This window comes from Protopterus annectens, chromosome 8.part0 (assembly GCF_019279795.1).
Source record: "Protopterus annectens isolate FY-2018-M chromosome 8.part0, PAN1.0, whole genome shotgun sequence".
In the NCBI taxonomy this organism is placed as follows: domain Eukaryota; kingdom Metazoa; phylum Chordata; order Ceratodontiformes; family Protopteridae; genus Protopterus; species Protopterus annectens.
In genome coordinates, this window is record NC_056741.1 from 1,927,763,638 (window position 1) to 1,927,790,898 (window position 27,261).

The following is a 27,261-nucleotide window of genomic DNA, read 5'->3' on the forward strand; positions in this document are numbered from 1 at the left end:
CCTTCCTGTTCTCCACACAAACCAGAACTAACCCCTCCCCTCTCCCACATTACACTAGAAAACTATTACTTCTCCTTTCACTACGCACATTACTCCTACTCCCCTACTCAAACATCACCTAAGCAACACACTCACACATACCCACTACTAACTCCTCATTCACCAATTTCAGTACTCTAGCACTCAATACTCTTACCCATCATGCCTTTCTCTACTACCTTTTTTCTTGTACTACCTCCATTACTCTTCCTCCACGCTCTCACCTCCCTTAATATCCCGTTATCTCCTATTCTCAAAGCTTCTATAATACCTTGTACTAGTGATACCTCATCTCCTTATCAATCATTTCCTATTTTTGCTTCTATCTTTTCTACTGAAATTTCTCTTCCTAAAATCAAAATTCCACGCACCTACACCACATTCCCTAAAAATAAAACAAAATATTTTATCTTTAACTTTTACAAATATAACTGCCAGTACTACCCTAATGCTCTTCTACTTGCAGGAGATATTCATCCCAGTCCAGGTCCCACTCAACATAACTCCACTGAAAATTATACTCCCACTAACCTATACACCTCCACCCCCCCCCCAAACAAACAAACCTCCTTTTACTCAATAAACACTAGAAGTATATTAAACAAGGTTAGTGAACTTCATGCTTGGATCTCAAGCCACACTCCTGATGTCATCACCCTAACAGAAACTTGGCTAAAACCCCAACACCATGACAAAGACTTTCTCCCTCCTGGCTATAGTACACTGCACCTTGACTGCCAAAAGAAAAAGGGTGGTGGAGTTGTCATTGTTTACTCTAACCACCTTACTCTGACAACTCCTAATAAAACTATCTCGTCCTTTTCCCTGCGGAAATACTGACAGCCAACTTTGTACTTAACAACCATACACCATCACAATAGTAGCAATCTACATTTCCTCGGGTGATAACTTACCCCTGCTGGAAAACATTCTCGCATAATTCTCTCAACATATTCTTAAAGAAACCATTATTCTTGGTGATTTCAATATTAATTAGTTAACTCTCTGTACCCCAAATTCTTCCTGACACAACAACTTGGGGTTTATATCGGAACATCGAAGGCAGATAAGTCCGAAGCTCACAACTTTGAACTTCAAACCCTGAAAGCTGACAATATCGAACTGCAGAACGGAGATCACCATAGACTGTGGGAAGGGAAGATTTTCCTTTACTGCACTATAGTGTGACCTCGGAGTTGGTATGTTTAAGTAGTGGGGGGGGGTGTGGGAGGTGCAGGAGAGCTTGCCTCCCTGCATAGAGTGTTTTTTTTTTTTGGGTAGTTAGCAATTTTTTTTTGCCCGTTCAATGTTGTCAGCTTTTGAGGTTTACAGTTAGAAGTTGTGAGCTTCAGACTTGTAAGCTTTCGCTCATCTGATATAGATCCATCAACTTGTATGGCTTTACTCAAATTATCACTGATGCCACCCATACCAACAACTCTCATACAGACAGCACCCTTATCGACTGGATTCTAGTCTCTGAAGCCTCTAAATATCACAATGCTAAAACCCTTCCCAACACACGAAGTGACCATGCCCCAATAAAAGTACTTAAATACATCCCTCACTTTACTAAACAGCATAGATCTATCACATGCCGCAAGCTTACTAACTTCCACCCAGACACTTTTAAATCTCTTCTCTCTAAAGTTAACTGGAATTTCCCTACCCAACTCCCCCTTGATGATGCTGTCCTGTCTTTCAACCCCACCCTTCTCGGTATTCTTGACTCACTTGCCCCACTTCGCACAGTCCATAGTAAATCTAATTCAGTGGATATAAAAAAGTGTATGCACCCCATTAAAATGCCAGGTTTATGTGATATAAAAAATAATACCACAATAAATAATTTCAAAGCTTTTCCCACCTTTAATGCAGCCTATAACCTGTAGAATTCAATTGAAAAACAAACAAATCTGTTAGGGGAAAAATATAAAAAATAAAAAACATACAATACATTGGTTGCATAAGTGTGCACACCCTTGAACTAATAGTTTGTTGTGTGTGCACACCCTTAAACTATTACTTTGTTAAAGCACCTTTTGATTTAATTACAGCATTCAGTCTTCTTGGGTACACACCTGCCATCAATTAAAGAGACTCTGATAACCCCAAATAAAGTTCAGCTGTCCTAGTAAGACTTTTCTGACATTTACTCAGTTGCCTGCTACAGCAAAAGCCATGGTTCGCAGAAAGATTACAAAGTATCAAAGGGATCTCATTGCTGAAAAGTATCAGTCAGGAGAAGGTTACAAAAAAATTTCCACAGCATTGGATATACCATGGAACACAGTGAAGGCAGTCATCAAAAAGTGGAGAAAATATGGGACAACAGTGATATTGCAAAGAACTGGACGTCCCTCCAAAATTGATGAAAAGACAAGATGAAAACTGGTCAGGGAGGCTGCCAAAAGACCTACAGCAACACTGAAGGAGCTGCAGGAATTCCTGGCAAGTACTGGTTGCATACTACATGTGACAACAATTGCCTGTATTCTCCATATGTCTGGACTATGGGGTAGGGTTGCTAGATGGAAGCCTTTTCTTACACAGAAAAACATCCAGACCCAGCTAAAATTTGCAAAACAATACATCAAGTCTCCCAAAAGCATGTGGGAAAATGTGTTATGGTCTGATGAGATCAAGACTGAACTTTTTGGCCACAATTCCAAAAGGTAAGTTTGGCACAAAAACAACACTTCGCATCGCCAAATGAACATCATCCCCACGGTGCAACATGGTGGTGGCAGTATCATGCTTTGGGGTTGCCTTTCTTCAGCTGAAACTGGGGCTTTAGTCAAAGTGGAGGGAATTATGAACAGTTCCAAATACCAATCACTTTTGGCCCAAAACCTTTAGGCATCTGCTAGAATGCTGAAGATGAAGATGAATTTCACCTTTCAACATGACAATGACCCCAAGCATACATCCAAATCAACAAAAGAATGGCTTCACCAGAAGAAAATTAAAGTTTAGGAATGGCCCAGCCAGAGCTCAGACCTAAATCCAACAGAAAATTTGTGGGGTAATCTGAAGAGGGCTGTGCACAAGAGATGCCCTCGCAATCTGACAGATTTGGAGCGCTTTTGCAAGGATGAGTGGGCAAATATTGCCAAGTCAAGATGTGCCATGCTGTTAGACTCCTACCCAAGAAGACTGAATGCTGTAATTAAATCAAAAGGTGCTTCAACAAAGTATTAGTTTAAGGATCTGCACATATAAAAAAGTATTAGTTTAAGGGTGTACACACTTATGCAACTGGTGTATTGTAAGTTTTTTTTATTTTTTATACTTTTCCCCTAACAGATTTGTTTGTTTTTCAATTGAATTGTACAGGTTATAGGTCACATTAAAGGTGGAAAAAGTTTTGAAATTATTTAGTGTGGTCTTATTTTTTTACATGACAAAAACTTGGCATTTTAACAGGGGTGTGTACACTTTTTATATCCACTGTATATCTCCATAGCTATCAAATTCCACCCGCATCCTAATGAAAAATAGAGACAGAGCATGGAAAACATGGACCAAAACAAACCTCCCTGCAGACTTGCTAAAATACAAAGAACTTAGAAATCAGACCAAAAAGCATATTAATAAAGATAAAAGAGACTTCTACTATAATCCACCCTCAGCCTTGAAATCTAACCCCCAAAAATTTTGGAACTCCTTAAACTGCATACTGCATCTTGGTGGTCCCTGCTCCCCCAATCCTTGTCCTGATAACACTCCCAAAGATACTGCCTCCACCATCAACACATATTTCATTGACTCTATATCCAAACTTTTTAACCCCAGTGCCAGTGCATCTACCTTTAATAATATTTCTAACCACTCTCTATCAAATCTGACTATACTCTCATCAACTACTTTTTCCCTCACACGTGTACTCACTAGCTACAGCACATTCCTACTCTCTAAACTCAAACCTTGCTCAACTTCTACCGACAACATTCCTTCCCTTTTCCCTCAGTTAGCTGCTGACACTCTTGCTCTCCTTGTATCTATCTTAATCAACCATTTCATTTCAGAGTCTCAAGTTCCTTCCGTATGGAAACAATTCTTCACTCATCCAACCAACCTAACTTCTCCCCTGCTACTGTTGCATGGTTTACCAGCTACCTCACTGACAGATCTCAAGCAGTGAAGTGGCATTCTGCACTCTCCCCTCCTCTCCCAGTTAAAATGGGTGTCCCTCAGGGTTCCATCCTTGGTCCACTACTTTTCAACATCTTCACTAATCTTCTTTATTCTTCCTATCCTCAGCCATCACTGGTCCAATACTCTGATGACTCTGCTGTCATCACTATTGCTGACTCTCCCTCTGAACTCATCTCTACAACACAGACTTCCCTTAACTCAGTAGAAAACTGGCTCTCTGATAACCAGCTTATACTTAACCCAAAAAAAACCTAAGCTACTGCTTTTTCTTCCTAAAAACTACAACCGCATTAAATCCACTTTCACAATCCTGTCCCTCAATAACACACAAATTGAGGTGGAAACTAGCACTAAACTCCTTGGTGTCATCATTGATGACCAACTTAAATTCGATCTACACATTAACAAATGTATCAAGAAAACTCATCAGAAACTAGGACTCCTCTTCCGCAACAAAAAGTTTCTCATCAGTGAAGCTAAAGTGACTCTCTCTTATGCCTACCATCTACCTAGTTTATTTTATGGCTCTCAAATTCTTACTTGCCTCAACTCCACACTCCTTGCCAAACTTGAATCTACCTACAACAAGTTAGCCAAATTTGCAGCACATCAAACTTACAAGTCACATCACTGTCTCTCATTCAAACACCTTAACTGGCTTGAACTACCTCACCAGCTTCTTTTCCCTCAACTCCAGATCATCCACTCTATCCTTGATCAGCCTTCTTACTGTCCTACCTTATCATCTGTCATCTCCCACTATCCCTCCGGAGCTCTAACCTATATCTGCTACAAATCCACAAACCTAAAACTAAGAAAGAATTTATTCTCTATAGCTATAATCCTTCCAAGGCCTGGAACAAACTCCCATTAGAGATCAGGTCACTCAAGCAACTTAGTCAATTTAAGCTAGCCACTAAAGAATACCTGTTAAGTCAATGGACCTGCCTCTGTACCCACCCCCCTTAAACAGCTTATCAAACCTAACTGCACACCTCTATCTGCTCCTAACCTATGTAACTTTCTCTAACTCTCTAGACCTTGTCTCACATTAACTTATCTATGCTAAGCACATTACATAATTCTTATCTGCATTATATAAGATTTTACGTCTAGTGACAAAACTATTGTTAGTCCTTCTGAATGATGTAGGATTCTTAATCTGACAGACATAATGATTAGTTTACTGTAGTAAATCCTTGTTTTTTATGTGTATGTTGCTTTGAATATTTTCTGTAAACCAGTTGTTGATTGTTTACTTATTTTGTAAATTGTAATCTGTAGAACATGTGGAGCTTTTCTCCCTGGGCCTCCGCTGAAAAAGAGCTACTTATCTCAGTCAGAGAAACCCAGTCAACAAATGTAAAATAAATAAATAATAAATAAATAAGTCATCTTTAGTGTGTAGTTTACCCATTTTCTTAGAGCAGTAGGTAAAGATCTGTTAAATTTGTTAATGACTAATGTTTGTTCTTCTTTTGGCTTTTCCCGGTTAGGGGTCGCCACAGCGGAACTCCAGCCCGCTAATGATTGGCAGTAGATTTTTACGGTGCTGAGGTGCCAGCACGATGCCCAACCTTCAATGAAGGCATGCCCATTCATGCATGTCTTTCGAATGCCACTCGACTGTGGGGAGGACATGCAGACTCCACACAGAAGGCGCTCCAGCCAAAAATCGAACGGGAGAACCTCTTGCTGTGAGGTGACAACACTACTGCTGCTCTTAATAAATCAATTACATGCTTAAGTCACATAGCTGTAATCTTATCATTTTGGTATTAGAAAAAGTTCAGCTATAAAACATTTTATCTTGTGTCTCTGAAGTTGTACCAGCTCTGGCAAGTGATGCTTTTTAAATCCTTTCATATTCCTGATACTCAGTCCTTTTCAAGTCCATGAATGGTTTTGTCAGTTCTCTATTCAGCTGAGATAAAAGAATCCTGGCCCATCATCTCATTCATATTCCTCCTGGTGATGGGACCACTCAAAGGAGACAAGGATATGCATCCAGGTGCTTCACCTTGATTTTTTATTTTATTGGTGGAACTGTCCTTCATATACACGCACCCCTTTAGCTGTATCGTTGATGTTGTGCAGTAGCTCTTCTTCATCTGACATCTTGGCAAATATAGATGTACTTAAAAAAATCCTATAGCATACTTCTGTCTGTCTCTCATATTAGGGAAATGCTTTGCCCCAACAGTTCTGATTTTTTTATGTTAGAGCCAATTATGTTTAAAATGTCTGGCATTCTTGTAGGCAGCTAAAGGTACAGTCTTAAGAATCTGGCATGTAAAAGTGTGCCCAGGAATATGCCCATGGCAATCCATCAGTAGAATATTAAAGACAGCTAAGATACTAGTCTTAGAAATAAAAGCTTTGTTTGCTGTATCAAGACTTGAAAAGAAGGCTCTTCCCAAAACAGGTCTTATGATTATTTTGTCAGACATCAGAGATAAATAGATATCCTTAAGGGTTTAGGTATTAATGGGGCTGGCATTCGTGAAGTACATGGTGTGGAACCATATAGTTGATACCAGGCTTCTTGTCCAATTTATATAAGTTCATGGATACTTTCTGTATGAAATTATCTGAAGTAGAATGTATGGCTGAGGTCAATTAGAAGGTTTTAAAGATCAGCACTTTTATTAGTAATCTCATAAAAAATTGAGGTTGAACAGCTGTTGTATGCTTGCTATTATCTGACCATTTTGAGGCTAGTTATTCCTTATATTTGTTTGCAAAGGAGGCATCTGGTAGTTTAGTGTGACTATACTGGACAGTCCTTGCTTGACCAAAGTTTTTATGGTTTTTCAGAATTCTTGTCCAAAAAACAGAATTGCTTTGGACAGAAAGCCAGAACCATTTACCTATTTCTGAGAAAAGAAGGCTTTAGCAGCAAGTTTTCTTTCTGAGATCTGTATATAGATGGACAGATGTGTGTGTGTGTGTGTGTGTGTGTGTGTGTGTGTGTGTGTGTGTGTGTGTGTGTGTGTGTCTCTTGTATTATCCAACCTCAAAAAGTGATTGTTCAGCAATCTTAGCAGTAATCATAACAGACTAGTATACATCTGTGCCATTCAAAGCAATGACCTCCACTTGGGAGGCAAATCACCCCACATCCACTGAACGTCTATACCAACTCCACATTGACATAACACGGGGAGAAGAGGGGCCTCCCCAAAACAGTGCAGGGTGATCTCAAGCAGTCCCTGTTTTTGCCTTAGTTAGAGCAAGTAAGTTATTTCTGAGGGTCTGCATTTCATTACACCTGTGGGGCAGCTGTGTGCTTGTATCCTTATAGTAGGCCACCATAGAAGGTTGCAATAAAAACCTACATCTGGTCTACTGGGCAGATACTTTTTACTTATCTACATTCTTTGGGTGTCATCTACAATTTTACAACAACTATGTCATAACATAAAAATTACTTAAGTTCTACTAAACCTGAGATCATTTTGCCACCTGTTTAAAACTAATAATAATAAATGTTCTCACAATACATACAAAAAGAACAGACACAAAGACAAATATACACAGACATACATGTGCATGCAAGTGTGCACTCTAGCCCAATTGAAATACTCCCTCTACCCATATCTACAGTAATGTTAAAAGAAAAAAGTAAAACATGGTTTATTTCTCCCATTCACTTCAGTGAAAACCTGAAAGTAACTTCACATACTAAATTCATGCATACAGCTTGCCCAAAAACACTGCCCATGTACTTCAACCTCTAGAAATGAGATTCATTCATATGAGAAAGAAAAATGCTAAAATAAATGAGTAAAATGTGAATATTCAGAGAGATGGCCATCTCAGAATTAATACATGTAAGTCTGTTTTTTGCCATTTAGTCTGTGTTTCAGGACTCATGCTAGTGGGTTCCAACATTTCTAATGGCAACCCCCAATATAACTCTAATTACATTATTAAAATAAAAAAAGAAAACGAATCAGCACTACAGAAACAAATCAGAAAAAATCAAAATTAAAAACTAATGCAGAACTATAGAAAACCACTAACAAAACATTCCCTTCACAAAAGCTTAAACAAATTACCTAAAACACTGTTCAGTCAGAATTTAAGCAACTAATGTAGTTCATTGAAGTCAATGTGAAACAGTATTTTAGAATAAAAACATGGAAAAATGGGTAAAAGTAATACGTGGATATCAGATTTGTGTGTGACATAAAATAGAACAATCCCAGAATTTGGAACAATCTCAGAGTCTAAAATTCTGACTGAAAGAAACTTGTCCGATACCTCCCAGTTGTCACCACCCACTTGCCATGTCATCATGTCATCATCAACCCTAGTCCTGGTTTCAATTTACTTTATGCAGCCTTGTTTTCATTCCCTCTGCTGAACACAATTAACAATATTCAGTTCCTGTCGAAGCTTTCAGTCCCCAATCACATAAGCTGTTTTTGTGATGGGGGGGGGGGGGTTAAGCAAGACTCTCAGTGTTTACTTTTCATGAACTCGTCAAAAAGCTTATCTTAATTGTGTGACTCTTTATTTATTCTGCTTAGTGTAACTGCGAGCAGTATAGTCAAAACAGTGCAGTTTAGTGAATTCATATTGACATATTCCCCTTACTTTGTAGTAAACCAATCTCAGATTAGTATGCGTAATTATCACAGGATGTAGTAACACGTGAAGTCATAAAATTCCTAAAAGGCTACATTTCTCTGAGGATAAAAAGCACAGATGAAACTAATGAATGACCCAATGAGAGCTATTGTGAGTACAAATGCAATTTGAGATAGAATTTGACTAAGATCATTGAAACTTTCTGTAAGCACCCCTCCCTCAACCCACAAAGCCAAAGCTGGGACATGCTCAGAAAGCCAGACTGAAAATGTAAACAAAGGCCAGAATCAAAACAAAAAATTCTCTAGGCCTGTCCCCTTAAAATTAGGGAACTTGGTTCATGACTTGTGTCTTTATCACTCATCAAAATGCTTGTTCTCTAAACCTAAATTTCATATAACTTGTGTCAGACCTAGGTGTTTTGTATATTTGTTATAGTAAATTTCATGGATACTGAAGTTCAGCATATTGACTGCACCATACCACCCACCACTTTAATATGCAATGCATTTTTTGGAAACTGAGTAATAGCATTTTTTGCAGGGGGTGAGGACTTTGCCACTACATCTTTGATCTCTCTTTATACTAATTCACAGACTGAAATAAGTCAGAAGAAAGAGAAATGTCTAGAGAGTGTGTATTTAGGGACAGAGGCCCCATTGTGGAGGGTGAAGTAGTGGGATGAATTCACAAAATTCTTTATTGATCTTTTAACTGTTATAATAATAATAATGATAAATTACATACTTATATATAAATGCATACACACAGACACACAGACACACAGACACACACATATATATATATATATATATATATATATATACATATGTATATATACATATATGTGTGTGTGTGTGTGTGTGCATACACACATGGATGGTCAATAGGTGTAGAGATTATACAATTCTCAGGCTGGGGAATATGTCCTTTTCCCTAGTTTTGTGCAATCTCTGGGTTAGAATATATCATTAACAGTGGGTGTGAGGTGTAGACCTCCCCTACACATGGGGTGTGCAGGAGGATTTCCCCATGCAAAAATAGATTTTTTTTGTTTTTTATTCTAAAAGTTTACATGCTTGTAGTAGTATGTTTATATTTGCATTGTTGACGTTATGCAGTCTACATTCGAAATTATGACATTTTTGTGTTTCTATTACTTAAAGTGGTCCCATATCTATTTCTCTATAACTATATATATATGGGTCTACTTTCATAGACCGAAGCGCCACATTACCGACACCCGGAAGACCGAGATGGAACGACCGAACAGGTAGGTTACCGATATCCACGGCTGAGAGACCGACAATGGCAGCGTGTGAGCGCCGAGCACGGGCAAGGAAGTGAAAGATGTAGTATTGGGGAGCGGACAGGTAAGTGTACGATAGTGAGGGATTTTAGGATAGTGTGTGAGAAAGGTGAGTGTGCGGTGGTGTCGGACTAAGGGTTCCAGTGAGGTAAGTGTGTGGAAGTGACGTAGAGCTGTGTAGGGTAGTGTTAAGTGTGTCAGGGTTAGAATCGGGTGGAGTGAGTGTGCGATAGTGACGGGCTGAATGTTTTAGGGTGTGTTAAGTGAGTTAGGGTTAGGGTGCAGGTGGGGTGAGTGTGCGATAGTGACGGTGTTGAGGTTTAGGGGTGTGTTAAGTGAGTTAGGGTTAGGGAGCGGGTTGGGTAAGTGTTGTAGTGTCGGACGTTAGGGTTAGGGTTTAGGTTAAGGTTAGTGGATATGTTGTTGTGTGCAATGTGTATTTGGCGTTTTGTGTCGGTGTTTTGGTGTTCGGTATGTTGAGTTGTCGGTGTGGTGTGTTGTCGGTTGTTTGGGGTCGGGAACATGTGTATCGGCCTGCATGCTCGTCGTCTATGAAAGTAGACCCATATATATATATATATATATATATATATATATATATATATATATATATATATATATATATCTGCTAGTCCATGTGTATAGTCATCTACTTAATTGTGTTTGTGTGTATAGCTATATCTATATAAATATACACTCACACACACACACACACACACACACACACACACACACACACACACACACACACACACACACACACACACATGAGTACAACTTCTGCCCTATTCTAATTCTCTAGTACACAGTGGTTTAATGGTTAGAGTTAGTGCCTCACAGTACTTGATTCTATATTTTGGTTCTAGCTGGAGTGCCTTCTACATGTCCTCCCAATGTCTGCATCAGTTTTGTTGAATTCTTCTGCTTCCTCCCAAATCCAAATGGCATGTAATAAGTGAATCTATAATGAAACCCATTATCTGTAGGTGCGCATGCATTGAATGTGTGTGTGTGTGTGTGTGTGTGTGTGTGTGTGTGTGTGTGTGTGTGTGTGTGTGTGTGTGTGTGTGTGTATGTATGTGTAGATGTGCATCTGACACATTACTAGTGCAGTATCCAGTTTTATTTTCTTGGTTTGTAAGCACTGAATGATGGAATACGCTGCTACTACCATCTAACCCTGAAATGGTGGTTAGTGGAGAATGATTGAGTGACTCAATGAATGAATGATGATCATTGTACCTGTAAATGTTTGGTATTTTTCTCCTTTTGTTATCAGACTGCTAATGTTGGACACTGCTATGCTATAAGTAAATAATAGCATTTCCAATCTTTTCTTTTTATTCAGGCTAATATTGCTGAGTAGTACCGCTGTTTGCTAATGGACTATTTTAGTTTCTACATTATATTAAATCTATCATTTTTGTGATGGATGTCAAAACATTGTGGACTGGTTTATTGAGTTTTATGTTAAGGGCATGTACTTCTTTAGGGGAAAGCTTAAAACTATCCATACAGAGAATTGAGATGTTTTGTTTTACACCTTCACCTAGCATGTAATATACTCAATATCTTGAGTTAGTTGCTATACTTTCTGGTTAGCAAAACACACAGATAATTGCAAGGTTGGTGCCAAAGTGAACTGTACCACAGATCTGATGTAATTAAATAAATATTTAAATGACATTAATGAATGGGCAGTTAATGCTGGCTTGTACTTTACATACAGGAAATGCATGGTTATTGAATTTGTTAAAGGCCTTTTGTTGATATATAAAATGGGCACAGCAGTATTAGATATAGTTAACAAGATAAAGAAACTGGGTATAACAGTTGGATCAAGTACTAGTTTTAGATGGCATGTTATTAATAGTAAAACTAGTGTCTTAAAACAAGCAGGGCTAAAACTATGGAAACAAGAACTCAAAACTATTAAAGTGCTTTTATCTCCATAATAAGTCCCCTAACAGAGTACAGTCTTCCCTTTTGTAATTTATCAGTTTCTAAAACAGAGACCTTAGAAACAAAGATGCCGTACTGAAAGAGTAAATAACCTGAAACGATATATTTTGAAAGATTAACATTTTTGGATCTTTATACTTGTTATACAAACTCGTAAGTAGAAAGTTATGTTTGGCATACAGGTCAACAACAAGTGATGAGTTCAGGAAAGAAATTGGACTGGGTATATCTGACATTAAGAAATAGGAGTATGACTTATGTAACCAAGAGATAGTTATGTGACTCGTATAATACTGAAATTGTGGAATAGACTTCTTATAAAAGAATTAAGTACATTTAAAAAATGACTAGATCAACACATAGGTGATAACATAGTTAAATGTGATTTATTGGGAACTACAATCCTGATTGTATAAGAAAACCAGTTACAGCAGAGGTATGAATATGAAGCTATGAAACTAAACATCTTTCCATATTTTCCATTATCTCAGTGTTATGCATTGGGAGGGCATTATCTATAAATCCACTGTCATTTTCACTCAGAAACAACTACTATATTTCAAAAGCAGAGCAATGTCTATAATGATTTCATTTTTTTTAATTTGTACATTTTTATTTGTAAATTTTAATAAATTATACATATGCGGTTATTATTTATTTATTTTTTTGTTATGAAGGCATAGATTAAAACTTATTTATACCACTAGTTTAGCCCCTGGCAGGCATCAAACTGTGACCCTTTGTGTATCTACTCTAGCAAAGAACACACTGGTATTTCAAAGCAATGAATTTTCTACAACTGAAGACAGCATCTTTCAAAAGTGACTTAAGCTGATTGTCATTTATGGTTTGAAATAATCTCACCAATGATTTTCTCATTTCAGAAACGTTGGACTAAAGGTAAAAATAAGGAAGGCACCTTACTCTAAAAGTTATTATTTTGTGTTTATAAGAGATTATTACCCTTGGAGTATGGGTGATCCTATTTTTCTTTTGGATAATGTTGGATAAGTACACATTCATTTACAAATCCCAATGTGAGATCTCATGAAAAAAGTTCTGCACATGCTGCCAATGTATATGCACTTGTCTCCACCAAAACCTCATTGCCCCACTGCCTGTGTTGTTCCTCCCAGTCTAGTCATAATTGATCCAATATATGACAAGTTATATGCCTCACTGAGTAAGTGTGGAGGGAAAATGCATCACTGTTGTATAATATTACAGTTTGTTGCACATGCTATAGAACCAGAATGACTTGGTCTGTTCTAGTCCAATTTTTTACTTTAACTGGCAGTTTAGTTTGTGATCGTATCTATATGCATTTGCTCAGGCATGTGATCTTCTAATATGTGATTTTTGTCTACGTATAAACTGAATCCAGATGGAAATTACTAGGCTGAATTTTTTCTCATTTGCATATATTGCTTACATTCTGTTGTATCTAGCATCATTATTAAATGTCTCAGTTTTTATGTGTAATATAGTATGATATTAGACCTGGTTAACAAAATGTAAATAAAGTAAAGTTAGATTTCATAGGGTAATATTCTCTTAGAATGTAATATAAATTCTGATGTATATCAAATATTTGTTAGAGTATCAGATATACTGTTTCCTCACCAGATTTACAAGGCAATAGTCATGCTGGGCTTCCATTATGACCTCAAACATTTTCTTAAGTGTAGTGAAACACTTGTTTTTTACTCTGAAAAAATGTACCCTATTTAATTATTTTAATGATAGCATAATTATCTCCTCTGAGTTGGTTGCGTAACTATGTATTACAATTTTCCTTGTATGGAAGATCTTACAGTTTTTCAGGGTGAAAGACATTCAGTGATACTTGTAGCAAACTGACTATAAATTGAGTTGTTTCTAGAAAATAATAAATTGATGATTAATTGGTAGTTTGCTTGGCATATGTGATAGTAGTCAATGGGAATGTGAAAAACTGCAATTAATGGGATGCAGGACTGCCAAAATCCTACGATAATTAACTAACTACATAAATAAGCTGAGATGGAAGAAATTGGTACTGGAGGAAGTAGGGATGCATCTGGTTTTACTGTGGCCTTGTGATTTCATTAGAGATACTCCTGATTGAACTCTAGAAGGCTAGTGGTAAATTAATTGAGTTTTAAAATAAAGGTAATGAGGTTAATAAGATACCATCAACAATGAGGACATGATTTTGTTACTACAGCAGAAGAACAGGTTGATAAGGGAGTGATTCATTATTCTGAAAGTGAAGTTAACAATATCTGGTTTTAAGCTGACTGAACAAAAAAAATATGGCTCAAGGCCAGCACTGTTGTATTGAGGAATAAAGCTCTAACTCATAGCTTTAATCTTCTGTGCCAACTAAAGTTATAGTTCTTGTGGTAAAAGGATTGATTCCCTCAGCCCTCATTTGCTACTGTGTGGCCTTGAAGAAGTTATTTAACCAGACAGTGCTTTGGGGGAACTGGGAATTTGGGCATGGCTTCTGAATGGTCCCCTGGACTGTAAGTCTAGTAACTAGCTATGAACTACAGCCTAGGTGACATGGATATGTTAGCAACTTTGGTGTTTGAGATGCTGGCCCATCCCAGGGAGAGGGTATTTATTTTGTCATTGCTAGTAAGGAGGCATGGGTCATAAGGTGAAGGAGTAGCCCTCGGATGGTACAGGAGAACACAGGGAAGGGGGTTACCAAGGAATAGGTCATGAATGAAATAATTCCCCCATGGACTTGGTCACTGCCTCCAGGACTGGCCCAGGCTTAGAAAGGAGACAGTCCTGGGGCAATAGGAGTGGCTGGTAAACGTGGTAATGGACAGGAACATGAAGGTAGCTTTAAAGAATGAAGCAGAAGGGAAACAAGAAAAGATGATATGGCACAGAAAAAAATATACATGTGATTTGGAGTCACTTCCCAAAAAAGAGGAAGGGTTCACCTGTGTCACATTTATAAGGGACAAGCTGGCAGGCTGGACTGGCTGGCATGTACACTGTACTGAAATATCAGAATCATATAAGATTTCTTGAACAGAGTCAGGAGAGGCTGCTGGGTGGTGTCAGCAGATTTTGATGTGGCTTGAGTCCTGGTATTTAAAAGAACAAATTGTCTCTGTTTTTTATGTCAGGCAGAGCCTATAAAATGGGAGAAAAAAATCTTATTTGAAATAACTTTTCAGATCAGATCTACACATAACAGACCTGATTTCTGGTGCTTATGCATAGGTATCAGGTTAAAAGTTTTAGATATTGTACCTAGCCCTTTTCAAGATTTTTTTTCATGGGGTTGAAAATCTTTGTTGATATGCAGAAATACTGAACTGTGCATGTGAGTCTGACCTTGAAGTGAACAATGAAGACTTCAGGCTGGGAAACAGACTGATGATCTGTCTCTGCAGGCCACTGGAGGTGATAGAGAATATGATTGTTTTACAGATAAGGTACAGTGAAGGTTGGTAATGATAAATACATTTTCATTCTTTAATTATGTTGTTAACTGGGGAATGAACTGCAACTAATAAAAGAAGGTATAATTATTTTTGCTTCCCAAGTAGTCCCATGTTTCGATGGTAGTTTATGAACAGAAACCTAGCCTCTGTGACTTTTAACTGCCATAAGGTTATACCACTCTTTCAAGTACTTATCTTACATGTTGACATTGCTTGTCACGTGATTTACATATAATAGCATCTGATTACTGTTTTTTTTTTTCTTTTCTTGGCTCACTAGTGTTTCAATGGAAGATTTTAGTATATATGATGCTGAGTGATAAGCATGTAGTTTGAGATGATATAACATTTTTATTTGAGATGATACAACATTTTTTAGTAGTTTTTTAGTACTTTGAGGTGATATAACATTTCTTTTCTTTTATGTACTGTAGTCTTTCAGAAGTTATGTTTTCTAAGGAGAAGAAACTGTGTATATGTTTACTTGAGTATAATGGGAGGAATGTAAGCTGTGAGACACAGCATAAAGATGCAGATGAGAACAAAGTAACTGCAGTTTCTTTCTTGGTAGATTGGTCTATAATTCTGAATTAATGACATTGTGCTGCCACAGAGGCACATAAGGAGAACAAACTAATGATTTGTCTTGTTGAGAATTAATGCATGTTACATATCCGTGGCACATCAGTGGTACATCAGTGGCTATAGCCAAGGAACCTGTTAGGATGTGTAGCAAAATCCATAATCTATGTTGTGTGTGTGTGACGGACAGTGCCAGAGGGCTACCTTACTTTATTGCTACAGGAAGTATTGGGCCTCTAAGTCTTAAAAAACACATGTGGACACTGTAATTGTGCATTTAAGTAGCTTAAGCATGCATAGTTTCCCAGTGCTGCAAGAAGTTACCCCCTGGAACACATCATCATTAGGAATGGTGCCTTATTCCCTAATGCAGTGTAATTGGCTATAAATACAACATCTAAGTGGTTTCCACATGTAAGTGAGCAAATTGTTATAGTGGGTGTGTATATTAGATCATAATACTTGTAAAATAGTTTGCCACCTTGATCAGACAAGGATGTGTGGGAAGCCACTTACTAATATATAAATAGAGGTGTCAGGGTTCTTCAGCATTGTAAATACAAATACAAATGTAAACAGAGTGAAGAGAATACCAGGAAGGGTGAAGGCCAACGTCTTAGAAGGCTAAAGAGACCTATATGTAGTCACGTGTGAGGTTTCAAATGTAGAAAATGTATGAGTTGGGGAATTTCGAGTGGTACTTAATTTCCCCAAGTTCCCATCTGAATTATTAAAAATCACAAAACAATTGCAAAAAATGTTAGCAGTATGTAGTATGAGTCAGTAATAAAAATGTAATAGGTTATCTCTGCATACTAAGGAACAAACCTAATATACCTGATTCAGATTCAAGCTAAAATAAAATAATTATAAAATATTGCTGATAAGGGAAAATTGTGGTAAGTGCCTGTCATCACTGCTGAGTGGCAACCGGGGACTGATTTTTTTCTTAACTTAGACATTACATGTCCTGGAGAGATTCTTACAGGGTAAAGTGTGTGTCAGTTAAGTGTTTATAAGTTCTCTCACAAGTGTGTACAGGGAATCCTTTGGTGAAGTGTGCTACAATTCAGGCTGAAATTAAATTTTATGGAATTGATTGTGTGAATGATTTTTCAAGCAAACAGATAAACAGTAATGGTGGTACCAAAACTGTTATCAAATTAAAGTTATATCTAGAGTCTCTGCAAAATATAAGTTAGTCACTAGGAGATGATGATTTTAAGTACAAGTGCTATGAAAGTAAGAAACCAGCATAAGTGATATGGTAATGTTTGTTGTATATGATAAAATGGAGTTAAATGTAGGTTTGGTAGAAGATATGCAATAGGTAATTGAAGCTGTTTGAAAGTAATGTGATGCCTAATCATTATTTTATATTTTCAATGGGCTGGTTATTTGATATTCAGCTTAAGCTCAAAGAATGAACAAAGTGGCCAGAGTGTTTGATGCTCACAGAGAGATTGCTTATGGGTGTCTATGACTATAAAATGTTTACATAATTCATTGACATCAATATAATAATGATGTAAGTAATTGTTGGGGGTGGGTGACCGAGGGAAAGAATAGGGCTACTAGGCATTATAAGAGTATACCAGTACAGGCATAGTTTTATCTATTTACTGGATAACTGGAATTTGTGAGGTATAGTCTATAACTTGGGTTGTGACAGACTTCATTTTGGTTTTGCTTAATAAAAATGTGTGTGTGTGTGTGTGTGTGTGTGTGTGTGTGTGTGTGTGTGTGTGTGTGTGTGTGTATATATGTGTCTAGATTTTAATTATATTAGTAAAAATGTAATTAATTCACAAGTAGAATATATAAAAATGTTCCCTCATCTGGTTGAATACAGATACAGGTTATATAAAATATATTTCAATGTTCTTATATTTGGTAGAAATTAATGTAACTATCTGGAGTCACTGATTTTGTATTGTGAACCAAATTAATCTTCAGAGGTCAGTGTGATAAAGAGTATGAAAGAGAAAAGAAACGTTACAGTTGTTATTCTAATTATTAACATTTTAAATGTAACATAATTATCTTAACAGATTGACAAAGTACAAAAAAGGTTTACATTCACAGTTCTGAAATGATACTGGAACAAATAGATATGAGAAGAACCTGGATACAGGTCCAAATACACTGAGCTGGCAGGAGTAAGGTTAGATTTACTATAGTTCCGTCTTGAGGTGTTTGTGGAAGCAAGTTAAGTGGATTGTTTTAGATATTTACCAGATGGAGGAGCTCAAATGGAATAAATTATGAATTATACAATGACCCCCCCCCCATTAATATTCCAAAACATGCATGATGATTGGCCAACGTGCCCATGTAAATCCGACAATATACCAAAGGAAAAGGTCCGGTCACCCGGACTTTTTTTCTGTTGGTATATTGTCCAAGTTTTAATTTTTTTATTAAAAAAAAAATGAAGCTGTACTCCCAACAACACAGATACAAGAAAGACAGCTTGAAGAAAATACAAAGGAAATCAGGTACGTGTATTTAATTTAACGTACCTGATTCCCCTTGTATTTTCTTCAAGCTGTCTTTCTCATATTTGCGGAGTCGGGACTGCAGCTCTCCTACCCCTAAATTGCACCAAACTATTTTTTTTAATTTAAAAAAAAGGAAAAGGAAGAAAAACAGAGCAACAGAGATCTTCTTTTCTCCGTTGCTTACTTTCCAAAGCACTGATGTACTGGGTATGCAAGGGGACGCAAGTCCCACACGCTTGCCCAGTACATCAGAAATAGGAAGAGGAACGCTACGAGCCACGGAAAGACAGCACGGAGGCATTATACAATGAAATTATTTAAGAAAAGTATTTTTTTCTTAAATAATGTCATTGTATAATAGCAATAACCCATGCCTGGGTGTGGGTAATGCTGGATTTACCACGGTTGTCTTTATTTGGTCACTTGGGCTTTACCCTCATGACTAAACCACACCAACTGTGGGTAAATCCAGCATTACTTACACCCAGGCATGGGTTATTGCTTAAATAATCAATTGGTTTTGATTTGTTACATGTCCTTAGATACTGGAGTTTTTAAACATCTATCTGTTAGTCTCCTTAAACATCTCATCTCATATTGCACATGATAAACCTCCTGTCTCACCAGAGGAGGTGTGTACAAAACAAAGACATATTAGGAATATATTGTTTTAATTTAGTTTGTTGATTTATAGCTGTTTACAGTTGTAAACAAAGCCATATCAGGAATATATTGTTTTAATTTATTTTGTTGATTTATGGCTGTTTACAGCTGTTGAGCTGCAGTTCACATTCTGTTGTCTTGCATTCTGCAATAAATTAGATGCATAAACTTTGCAGATTTTTCTGATTTATAGTGTCTGTTCAATATCTGAAAATACTTTGTAATGCATATATTAATCATACTATTATTAACGTTTAACTATTTTTGAAGAGAACTAGCTCTAATATTTTGATGGCATTATTTAGCTTTCAAAGTCAGTGTTAAAAGTAAGAAGTCATTTTATTTAACTAATTTATTCTTTATTGACTGGGTTGATTGCACTAGGCTGATGCCCAATTTTCAGAGGAAATCTTAGGTGACGTTTATACAGCTAGGGGCACCTGGGAACTTTCCCTACTCTTTTTAAAAGGTGCTGTGGGATCTTGTAATTTATGGAACTGCATAATTTTAAAAACTCACCAGCTTTAAGACTGAAATTGGATTTCAATGGAGTCTGAGGTACTTTACATAACCTATGTATTAGGCTCTGAAAATGTTTTGTCTACATGTTCACAATCTGATTGGGTACGTTAACATACTTAATTTAGTGATTATGTGAAACAGGACTAGTCATGATCTATGATCTAGGTAACCCAGATAGATTAGGTGGGATTATGAATTCAAGTGCACCAACATTTTAGTGTACCTTTTAACTAATATGGATTACGTTTATGTGAATAGGCAGTTGTTCCATCTCCACACATTTTAAAAGTTATATCTTTTGCTCCACAGATGACCCATGGCCAGAGCTGGAGAAAGCAGAGAAGCTAGCCAGGGGGGCTGCACTGAAATGGGCTTCTGGGGTATTTTACCGCCCTGATCAACTGCAGAGACTTGGGCATTACTGCAAGAGGGAGACCCAAAGAATGGCATCTATTGAGTCTCGTCTAAAGGTAAGAATAAGGGTCACATTAGTATTAAATTAAATCAAATCAACGATATTTTGCTCATTCTTTTGGGTTTCTACTCAAACCAGCACATGAATATGCTTATTTATATATAAGGGGCTTCTCCTAGATTCACTTTTCTTCTGGTGCATATACAAAAAAAGGGGTCTATATTACATTGTCGAAGTTTTACAACTTCAAATCACTAGACATCGACCACTAGTGATTGAAGTTGCAAAACATTGAACAATGTAAAAAAAAAAAAAAAAAAAAAAAAAACGGAAAGTGAAATAAAAGGGTTTAAGCAGGTTTAAGCCCCTGCTCCCTCCACACCCCCACTACTTAAATATACCAACTCTGAGATCACGCTACAGCATAGCAAAGGGAAATATTCCCTTTCCGCACCATACTCCATTAAAGTGCGATCTCTGAGTTGATATATTTAAGTAGTTGGGTGTGTGGGGGGCGCAAGGCAGCTAGCCCCCTGCTTAAAGCAGTTACTATTGTTTTTTTTTTTTTTTTTATTAGATTTTCGAAGTTTCAGTACTTCGATCATATGGGGTCGACCATATGGTGTTCGAAGTTCTGAAACTTCGCTTATCTAATATAGACCCCCAAAAAAGTCTAAGTCAGTGAGGCTGCATTTTTGTGTATTTGTTAGGCAACATAGTTAATTCACAGAAATCATGCAGCTGGTCCATTTTAATGCTAACATCCCCCCCCCCCCAAAAAAAAAAAATAATTAGTATGCTGTTTTGAGGAGAGATCCTCATTCATTTTTAATTTCTGTATCATTGCATTACTTGTTTTTTTTTTCTTTTTTCTTGTCTGAAGGAGGGAATTAGCTTTTTACTAGGCTGCCCTTTAAACAAATTGAACTTTCTGTCCCTTCCATTCCTTATTTCCTTCTAACCTTTCCTCTACCTGTTGCATGCCTCCATGAATGTCACAGTGGATTCCCTCTCTAGCACCACTTTTGGTCATCAATTCCAGAGGTGCATGATCCTGTTTTGTAAGAAGTACTTAAATAGATCTAGGGAGTAGTTACTCCCTACTGTCTGTTGCTTGTGCAGCATCTTACCCTTCCTGCTCAGGTTTCATTTCCCCAACTTGATCATGTATACTCTTTTCATGTCTATTCTGTTTCTTCTTTCTAGTAAGAAGAGCCCCTTTTCCTGTAGTTGTTGGTATCATCCTTTCCCTACATCTTTTATCTTTCTGGTGGCTTTCCACTTGGCTCCTCCTGGCAGCCTGATGCCTCTTTTCTTATAAGGTCCCTAGAAATGCAAACAGTACTCAAGGCATGACCAGATTGTTGACCAGTAGAGTAGAACCCTTTTTTCCTTGCTTTTACTTCTTCGGAGATGCTATAGACTTCTACTCGCTGCTGTAATGGCTGCATGTCATTGTTCTTGGCTGTCCAGACCAGCTGTTATCAACATCCTTAGATCCTTTTCCTCATTAGTCACTATCAGTTCTGCTCCAGGGTTGCTGTTGCTTAACTGCAGTAATTTTCATTTGTCTGCATTGAACCTCCACTGTTATCCTTGTTATCCTTTCTTGGTCAGTCTTACCGTGTCTTTCTTTATGCACTTCCCCTCACCTTCGCTGCTACACCCACTTTGTATCATTAGTAAGAACACCAGTTATGTTTTCCCTTCACTCATTTAGAACTGATATGAGCACATTGGGTTTACTATCATTACCTCGACACACAGGTGGGTGAGTCTACCAATGGCTGAAACCATTTTACAAAAGTTGGAAAACAGACTACTACTATACCTGACACAAATACCAAACACCTAAACTCTTTACCACTCTGGACCCAGGAACAAGCATTACCATGGCTCCAGAAGGGGACAATTTTGGACAGTCTTATATGTAGATGTTCACAATGTGGGACTCATGCAGGTGGACTCAACCATCTGTGTGTCAAAGGAATGGTAGTAAACTACACATTGAAATGTGTTGGATCATGAAACAATGTTTGAAGTACTCTACTAGCCCCTTCTTTTATTCTGCTATGTCTTTTTCACCATGACCTTGCTTTCTATTCTTCAGGCATGCCACAATTCATGTTCCCTAATCTTAGTCCTATCCACTGCAGTTTCCTTAGCCTGTTTAGAAAAAAAAGTGAAAGGTACTGGTAAAGCTTAAGCAGAGCACTTCTTCTGGCATGCCAATATTAAATCCCCTGTAACACTTGATCACCTTTTTGACTGATTGCTTTTTCTGTCTATGAACCCATGGAGATTGCTTTTATTATCCTAGCGCTAGATATTATCAAAAGAAATTGAATAATGTTGAAAAAGATGCCTGTACTTTCAAAAAAAAAACACAGACAAGAAATTGTACTAAAGCTGAAGTGAGTCAAGATAAAAGTGAACAAAGTTGTACTGTACTTGTCTTTTTGGTTTCCTATTACCTGATCGAACATTTAGGTTAGCGAATACCTAAACATTGATCTGGTAATAACAAAAGCAAAAAAATGCGAACGGATGATTTAACGCAGGGAAAGAATTCCATTGGTCACTATGCGGATTTTGCCCCTTTCCTCACTGCCGAGCAATCTCGGAGTTGGCATATTTAGCTAAGGGGTGTGGGGGGCACAGCCCCCACATCAGGGGGTGTGATGGGCGAAGCCCCCCACTTAATTTTGGTTTAAAATTTTTTTTTTCAGTGAGGGAATTCATTCCCTACATTAAATTGTCCATTTGCTGTTTTATTTTTCGATATTACCAGTTCGACGTTTAGGTATTCACTAACCTAAACATTTAATTGGGTAATATAGACATGCCTTTTCAGCAAGGTGTAATATGTAAACCAAAATGTGTAAAATACTATATAGCTCCAGTATGAAAATGGAACTAAACCCTTACTTCTTGACTTTGAATATCTGCATTGCAAGTCTCATGCTGTTTTGAGACGACTGAAATAATGATTTACTTGTTTGGACTCTGGCTCACCAAATCTTATCCCTCCCACATTGGACATGTTACTGTGAAATCAGGAAAGGTGTCTTCCAAAATACATGATGGGGTGCCATCTGCATTTACCCCTTTTCTGAGAAATATTGATTGCATGTGAGTGTACAAAATAATTCTGGTCAAGTTTAATTACTGTTGGTAAGGTTACCCTGAAATACACTGCACTTTGACTGAGATGGGAGAAATCCATGGGAGCTAGTGATTATAATCTGATCTGTAAATATGCAACTTGTATGGGTATAGCATTTGTTGGCTATTGCTCAAGACATCAGGAAACATTTAACATATAATTTTAAGTCAGATTACCTTTGTTTAGTAACTGGTACCAGTGGTGGGATTTAAATCCCATATTGTTGGGTCTGTATCACTTCATACACTGAAAGCAATGATTCAGGAGCTGGAACATATAACCCTGTCTATCATATTATTTGATAGCAACAGGTGGGCTAAATATATGTCCCTTGAAGATGTTTTTTTAAGGAAGTAGCCATCTTTTCTCTCAGGATTTTTTCTGATTTCTTCTAATAGTGCTTTTGGAATAACAGACCTATAGCTCATTTTTCCTGCTTTCCACTTAGAACAAGGGTGCCACACTTGCTGTATTCCAGTATTATTTTGCACTGTCAATGACCAGTAAAAGTCCTCACCAGAGATCTATCAGCACACTGGTGAGATTATTGAAGACCCTATGATGCAGGTCATCTGGCCTCTGCCTCTCATCTTGTTTCAGAGTAGCAGTTGCCCTCGCTACCCACTCTGTCGCTGTATATCCTGGTTTGCCCACTGCTGTCCTCCCTCTCTCACAGGATGTTACCTTTCCCACTTTTTCCTTTATGAAGAGTAAATAAAAATTACTCATTCAAAATATCTGTTTTAGTCAGTGTTCAGTGATATCATTCTCATCCTTGTTCAGTTTGGCCAGACTCATCCCTCATTTCCTCCCTTTGTACTGTATAGCTAAAAGTCTTTGTTTTCCTTTTTTTTACCCTTTATGCCAACTTGCTATAAAGGAAACACTCATTGTTGCTTACCTGTGTGCCTCTTTGTACTAAGGCATCTTCAACCTCCTCATCCCTCCCTTCCACCTCTTATATACTGTTGTCCTTGCCTTAACTCCCAGTCTCACATTCCTGTGTAGCCATAATGGCCATTTCCTGTTTTGCATTTTTTTACTTCCTTTTCAGACCTTTTCTCTATAGTCATCAGTACTCCTTTCCTTATATAAACAAATACTTCATTCCTCTATATGTATGTGTGCCTTCTAGTAAACTGTAGAAAGAATCGTTTATCAACTAAAGCTTAAACCATTTCCCAGTCCAAGAATAAAAAATGCCATATACTCACATGGAGAATGAGAGAAAATAGTACTGTGTAATCTAATATATATGACACTATATTACGCCTCCAATGTAGTACAAAAGAACTCTGATAACACTACATTTCTGTGACTTTTGCTAGTTGACTTGATGCACTAAAAAAATCCATATAATTTTGTGGGAAATAATCCCCGTAGACTACAGTGCCTAAAAAAGTACAAAAAAAGTTTAACAAATTCACATTACCACAGATAACTTAACAAAATCCTAAATATTAATACAAAATAATACGATATAAAAAGATCTTGTTCTCTTCAGTAGGAAAACTGTTTGCTAAACCAACAAAAGCCTAAAGTACATAACATAAATACATAAAGTATATCCCACATGAAACTAAGATCAGTAAATCTAAAATGTTAATAAAAGTAATACAAATATAAAAACAGCAATTTTTAACACACAGCCACATGCAACAACAGCCAAGGCCCAAAGTAACTAATAACAAATAAAAATAATAAAAAAAACATAACTAAAACTATACATGGTACCGCTATCCAAAAGATTTTACACAACTGCCAAGTAAACACTCTCTTAAAATGTAAATATTGAAAAAAAACTCCGTAAGACCTGACAAATTGCAATGATGAGGAAACTAAGGAAAGAACTATGAAGCAAATCAGGAAAGCATTTGTGTAAAATAAAATTGAAAAGAACTGAAGAAAACTAAGTACAAGTAAAACAAAATAAAGAACAAGAAAGAAATGAAAATAAATTATAGATAAAAAAGCATACAGAAGAACAGGTACTACTGACATTCTGAGAACCACATGTGTGATCCTTGAAATTCCTGAATATGCACTATGTGCTAAAATTGCAACCTCTCAGAGTGTACACTGATCTCCAAGGTACAAGTATTAGAGTAGGATTTCACTAATGGGAGGGTTGTGGCAGGTAATACCAACTGGGGGGGGGGGGGTATGTAGTACTGCTAGATCTATAAGATCTCATGTAGCATATGACTGACTGTTAAAACTCTTGCAGATGTTAGGATTTATCTATGATATGATTAGATAGCTGGCCTTTTAAGTCCTCAACTCTTAAGCAGCTAATTAGGTCTAGGGGAAGACACAACTGTTTATTCACTGGCCAAAACTAATATGGCAGAAGTTGCATAGCCAAATAGATCCTCTGACTGTGTTCTGGAGAATGAGAAATCACAGTTTCTACAGCAGTGGTTAGGAAAAAGAAAAGCTTTTAGCTCTTTAGCATGAGTTACTGGCCCCAAGTTATCCTACCAGAGTTGTTGGTTTGTACTGGAGCCAGATTTGTGTAATAGCTCTTTGTGTGTGTATGAATCAGTCATAATAGACTTTTAGTTTGTTTATTTTGGTTTCTGGTATTGCTTGCCTAGATCAATGGTAAGAGACTTTGCTCTACTCTTAAACTTTTAAGTTTTTTTGCTCCCCGTTTGCTTTGTTCTTTTTGTCTACTCCAGTGCCCCATCCATTGTCATGTCTACTAGTGTTTCCTACTTACTCCTGGACTATCTCCATTCTAAGGCTGAAGCTGGAAGAAAACCTAAGGGTATCCAGTGGGAAGGGGGAGGTCATGTCATTGACTACTATCCAGTGGGAAGGGGGAGGTCATGTCATTGACTACTTCAAGTGTGCGACTTTTTCATTTACAACATACCCCCTTGGTATCACCCTCCGCCCTCCACTGTGTTCACCTGTTGCATCTGAGGGGTACTCCCTTCCATTTATCATGGCTCCCTGCAAGGAAGCCCTAGATGAATGTCAACCCTCCCCGCAAGTGCCTCAGATACATACGTTGCTATATGAACCCTGGTAGCTTGGACCATAGTTATGGCTTTATTGCTCTATGCCACTGCGTTGGCCTTAATTATTTCACTTTTGTACCTAAAAGACTGCCAGTTAAGTCTTACTATACTGTCTGCACTGCACATTAACTTACCCTCAGCACCTACATTAGGCATGAAAATTAATACTGATGCTACACTGGCGGTTTAACTAAGACCTTTTGATTGCCCAGAGCTTCCTGTTTAATGCGAAGACATCGTGTAGAAACTACTGCTTATTTGTTTTCATAATTGGCTTTTGTTTTTAACTGTTAGGAGCGCTCCTGACGAGAGGTAACTAAACTCTGCTTGCTGTTTGCTATATTGCTGTTGCTTCCCAGAGCAAGACTTAAATGAGGAAATGTGTTGAGCTGCCAGTCCCTCAGTGTCTGAAAGAGAGAGAGAGAGAGAGAGAGAGTAAATTGTTTTGTTTTGAGCTATTACCTTTTTATACTACTGCAGAGAAAAGGATGCAGATTATTTGCATTATTGTGTTCTGTTACCTTTTCATGCACCTATAGCTCTCCTTTCTCCACTGGCCAAAATAATGGAGAAATGTATACACCATCAGCTTGTACAACACCTCTCTCTCCACAACATCATAGCCAACTGTCAACATGGCTTCAGACCACATCATAGTACTACTACTGCCCTCCTTTCCTTTGTAGACACTATTAACCGAACCGAACCGAACAATCTACTTTCTTCTGCCATCTTCATTGACCTCTCCAAAGCATTCACATGGTTAACCACTCTTTATTAATCAATACTCTTGAATCCCTATCTTTGATATCCCTGCCATTAGATGGTTTACTTCTTATCTCACCAACAGAAAACAAGCTGTTCTCTGGAATA

At 37.5% G+C, this 27,261-nt stretch overlaps 1 protein-coding gene across 1 annotated transcript in view; it reads left to right on the forward strand.

Moving 5' to 3' along the window:
- LOC122808586 (exocyst complex component 3-like protein) overlaps positions 1 to 27,261 on the forward strand; it is a 507,273-nt gene that overhangs the window by 99,922 nt on the left and 380,090 nt on the right. Inside the window, exon 2 of the mRNA XM_044079542.1 lies at positions 20,091 to 20,251. Within this exon, the coding sequence (XP_043935477.1) occupies positions 20,091 to 20,251 (161 nt within the window). The remainder of the gene's footprint in view (positions 1 to 20,090; positions 20,252 to 27,261) is intronic.